Below are 4846 nucleotides of genomic sequence, written 5' to 3' on the forward strand. Positions count from 1 at the left end.
CATCGAGCTTCAAGGATACCACGTTAGAAAATAAAAAAAAAAATTCGCCAAGAAACTGAGTGTATTTATATGGGAATATTTAATAAAGGGTTCCTGAAGGCTGTGGTCCACTACACCACTAAAACAATCTTGTAACTTTACATCATGAAAGATGCACATAAATGGAGTGATGATTTTTACATATCATGTTAAATCTGATTATAAAACAGAAAAATACATCGCTACGTGGTTTCGTTTTCTAAATGTGTAGAAGGTCCAGTTTGGGTCTACTTGGTTTACTGTTCAGATATCAATTTGAGATGCACTGAATTGATGGGATATTTAAGAAATACTAATCTATCTGTATTTACTTAATGTAGGAAATCGTCCAACATTTGCACGAGCTGGCAGAGAAGAGGTGTTAGATGCAACTCTCTGCTCTGACGGTAGTTCGCATGAGTTAGCACCCAACGGGCTTGATCCGTCATTATCTGATGATTACAAATAAACAAATTAGTATATCGTATTTGACCACTTAAACGTCTCGCTAGATATAGTCACATATCGTAATCCCAAATCTATGAACTGGGACCTCTCCGACTTGGGACTTGGCGACTAGGTTACATGGGTATTTTCCAACGATTAAATCGCCAAGTGACTTGGATGATGTCGTGGGTAAAATAATCACACTCATAGTAGCAGCATACCAAGAGGCTCATTCACTTTGAGTTATGCGTACTTCCCTTAGTGGAATACCGAACTTGTTCAACTCAAAAAGTTACGTGGAAGAGTTTCTCCAATCCGAATGAAATTCAATAAATCTAAAAGAACTTTACTCCTTTCATTTGAAGCTAATTTGTGCACTGATGTGGCATTAGGTAGGAGTGAGGAAGTACTTCATCTTCCATACTTCGAAACGGGTCAAAGAAACGGGTCAAGAAAATGTGATAATTTTACACAATGGAGGCGCTCCACGGACATTAGGGACGTATACGCGAAAACCCAGATAATTAGTAAAGTATTTCCTTAGTGACATTATTGTGAGACGTGTCATGTGTTAGATATACCGATTTAAAAATAAATAATAACAATTATGCAGACTGAAAATATTCTGACATGCTGGTGCTAAAATTTCTATCATCTATAAAACGTAGTGTCTATAAAAATCTGAACGAGGCACTTTGATTAGAATCTCGAAAATTTTCATAAAGACTACAATCATGCCCGGCAGTTAGACATAGGTCAAGCTTGGAGTAGGTACTCCTAGTGAGATTAGAAATTTTCTCACTTTTGAAGTAATATCAGAGCCTTTCTTAGATTAGAAAGACACTTCTTCATTGGGGACTACCGAATTAAGATTAAGTCTATCTTATCAACCTATTCATATAAACTTATCGATTGAGCAATACCAGCGATATCTACGAACAGTGGTCAGTTAAACTCCAGCAAAGCAGCAGCTATGAATCCTGCATTAATATTTGTTCTATTCATTGCCGCATCCAGTGGACGGTCCTTCCCAAACCGGAGGATAATGAACGGCATCGAAGCAACACCCGGTCAGTTTCCACACCAAGTGTCACTGCTTCTCACGTTCGGCGAACAAACAATGCATTGCGGAGGATCACTAATATCTCATCGTTATGTTCTTACTGCGGCACATTGTTTGGACCGATCGGAGGGAGGTTATGTCCTAATAGGAGCTCACAATCTAGATGAAAATGTGGAGGATCACAGGATACGGATAGATTTCACTCCGGACGATTATAACATCCACGAAGAATATTTCATGATTTCAATGAGAAACGATATCGCCACACTGAGACTATCTTCGGATGTTCCATTTTCCGATTACGTTCAACCAGTACATCTCCCGCGATGGACGGATGGAGATTTCACAGATTACACCGGAACTATCGCTGGATGGGGACAGTACCAGGATCCTTCGACGGGATTGTCCGCTGTGCTCAATTACATAACCAATCCTATCTACAGCAATGAATGGTGCAAGGAGCGATTCATCATGGGAATGTTGATTGAAGATCAGAATGTGTGTATGTCTGGAGCGAATGGCCGATCTGCCTGCGTAGGAGACTCCGGTGGACCAGTTACGGTGCAGGTCGGACCCAACACGGTCCAAATAGGAGTGTTTTCCTTTGGACCCGCTTCACACTGTTTGGATGAAATTCCCATTGTTTGCGCACGGGTCAGTTACTATTTAGGTTGGATTCAAGCCAATAGCGATGTTATAATTGAAATGTGATAAGATCGAAGTTCGTTTAGAAATATAAATAAAGATTGCTGTCGTCGATCAAACAAACTCCCAACCGACTATTCTTCGACATCATAATAGTAATCAATTATAGTTTTGCCAAATTTGTATCATCAAATTTAGTGGTTTACGCTTTGTTCGCCGGAATACTCCTGCTCTCCATAAAGAGTATCAACAAAGACACACGAAACATCCATTTCCAAAACGAGCGTGCAAATGCGGACCGACCCTGTTGACGACAGTGATTTGCCCATCCAAACTCGTTTTCCGCAACTTCTTCGCTTAACGAAAGTCACCCTAACTCCTCTTCTCTTTTATTTATACTTTTGCAAGGGGACACGAGCAGATAATTTACGTTTTTTTGGTTCTACTGTTTTATTTTTCTCGTTCTCTCCAAACTTCGATCAGCTCGCGCAGTCACTGACTTATTCTGCGCCTGCAGCACCATCACCGGCCGGTTTTTGGTTAGTAATCCTTGATATGTAAGTGGATATCTCGATGTGTTCTCAATTCAATACTTATTTAGCCATTCACACCTTATATCAGCCTACCAAGTTATATTTGTCTAAGATACTCTTTTATTTGTTGCGCTTTGCTTTAGACAACTCTCTTGAACTTATTTAGAGTCGAACTAACATTCCTTCTTATCCCAAAATTGACCTGCATAGGCGTGTAACCATCTACGTTATTGATCATACTATAATCTTAGTTTGTTTTTATTGCACGTTGAGTATGATGTACTACTCCCAAGTATCATACAATTAGTTCAATATACAATTTCAACAGGCTTCGATCAATCACGGGAAACTCACGGGCGGTCAACTAAGCTAAGCTAAGCAAAGCAGGAGACTTGTGTTCAAATGACACTATATTTAGATCGTGAAAAATTCTCTGTTTTATTATCGACATCAGCACTAATCATAACAGCCTGCTGTGTTTAGATTGAGCGTACAGCTTCATCTAGGGTGACCGGCGAGTAAAAACTCATGACAGTGGCAAAGAGTATTTAAATAAATCCATGCATAATTTTTTGGTGTGCGTATTACAGTTATGCATTCTTTATGTTGCCTTATTGACATATGTAGTTGTATATTGTTGTATTGCATCTGAAAAAAATCTTAATGAAGTAAAAGTACATGAACAAAACCCACGGTAGATTTCTGAGGTCAAATCGAATGAACCTTTTCTTGGACTTACTCGATTCTTAGAATCTACCTGGCGTTTCCAATATTGAACACAGAAGTGAGCAATTCCTGGCTATTTTTGAAAAGAAGGCAAGCTGCCGATTAGACTTAAAAATAATCGATGCATAGTGCAGGCGGAAACAAAGGTTTAGATCTAGTAGAACACTAGCATTCAAAATTTGGTTCACCGCCCTGCTAAAAAAGGCATTATCGATATGGTAATCGAATTTTGTAGGGTCCTTGGAACCATGAATGTTACTTACGGTACATTTAGGGATGCTGACGACTAGTCTATGTTACTCACACCAGTTGACAGACCTATCTAGCAACGCTTGCATTCGAATGTAGTCTTTTACAAAAAGCTCCACCACATAGATCTTCAAGTCATCGGCTTATATCTAAAGATTAGTAAAGATGTCACGCCATTGAAAAATATAACGAACAGCAGTGGCTCTTATTTGCTTCCTGCGTGATGTGCAAGTAAACGGAGACGAAACGTTTGACGTTAGCTTAACACATAGTATCCTGCTAGTCAAATACGATGAGAACCTCGCCCTCTAGTTTACTCGAGAAAAAATAGTATAAAAAATCTATTATGCAAATAAATTTAAAAAATAATAAAGCAAAAAATAAAAAAAGTTGTTAAATTCATGAAATGAGTAGATTAATTAATATAAATCAAATTTTAAAAATAAACAAATCAAATTAGATTAGCTCATTGAATGAAAAAATAGTCAATATTTAAATATAGTCATAAAATAATAGGATAAGTTAAATTCACTCAAACTAGCAATTAGAATGAAATAACTAAAAGGCATGACAGAACATGAAATGAATCAAATGAATCAAATGAATCAAATGAATCAAATGAATCAAATGAATCAAATGAATCAAATGAATCAAATGAATCAAATGAATCAAATGAATCAAATGAATCAAATGAATCAAATGAATCAAATGAATCAAATGAATCAAATGAATCAAATGAATCAAATGAATCAAATGAATCAAATGAATCAAATGAATCAAATGAATCAAATGAATCAAATGAATCAAATGAATCAAATGAATCAAATGAATCAAATGAATCAAATGAATCAAATGAATCAAATGAATCAAATGAATCAAATGAATCAAATGAATCAAATGAATCAAATGAATCAAATGAATCAAATGAATCAAATGAATCAAATGAATCAAATGAATCAAATGAATCAAATGCATCTAATGAATCAAATGAATCAAATGAATCAAATGAATCCGAAAAATCCAATTAATCCAAAAAATCCAATTAATCCAATTAAATCCAATCCAATTAAAAAAGTGAAACGATTAAAATGAATAAAACAAACGAATCAAATAAACAAAACGAATAGAATCGATAATGTGAATAAAAAGAAGAAGAGAGTAAGTG

The 4846-nt window shown here is 36.3% G+C and overlaps 1 protein-coding gene across 1 annotated transcript; it reads left to right on the forward strand.

The window, feature by feature from the left end:
• The first annotated feature begins 1419 nt into the window (after positions 1-1419).
• Positions 1420-2274, forward strand: LOC131688703 (brachyurin-like). The gene has a single exon (XM_058973151.1). It carries the CDS (start codon positions 1439-1441, stop codon positions 2237-2239), a length of 801 nt encoding a protein of 266 aa, XP_058829134.1. The 5' UTR covers positions 1420-1438; the 3' UTR covers positions 2240-2274.
• Positions 2275-4846: the final 2572 nt, after the last annotated feature.

Source organism: Topomyia yanbarensis, chromosome 3 (genome assembly GCF_030247195.1).
Source record: "Topomyia yanbarensis strain Yona2022 chromosome 3, ASM3024719v1, whole genome shotgun sequence".
Lineage (NCBI taxonomy): Eukaryota > Metazoa > Arthropoda > Insecta > Diptera > Culicidae > Topomyia > Topomyia yanbarensis.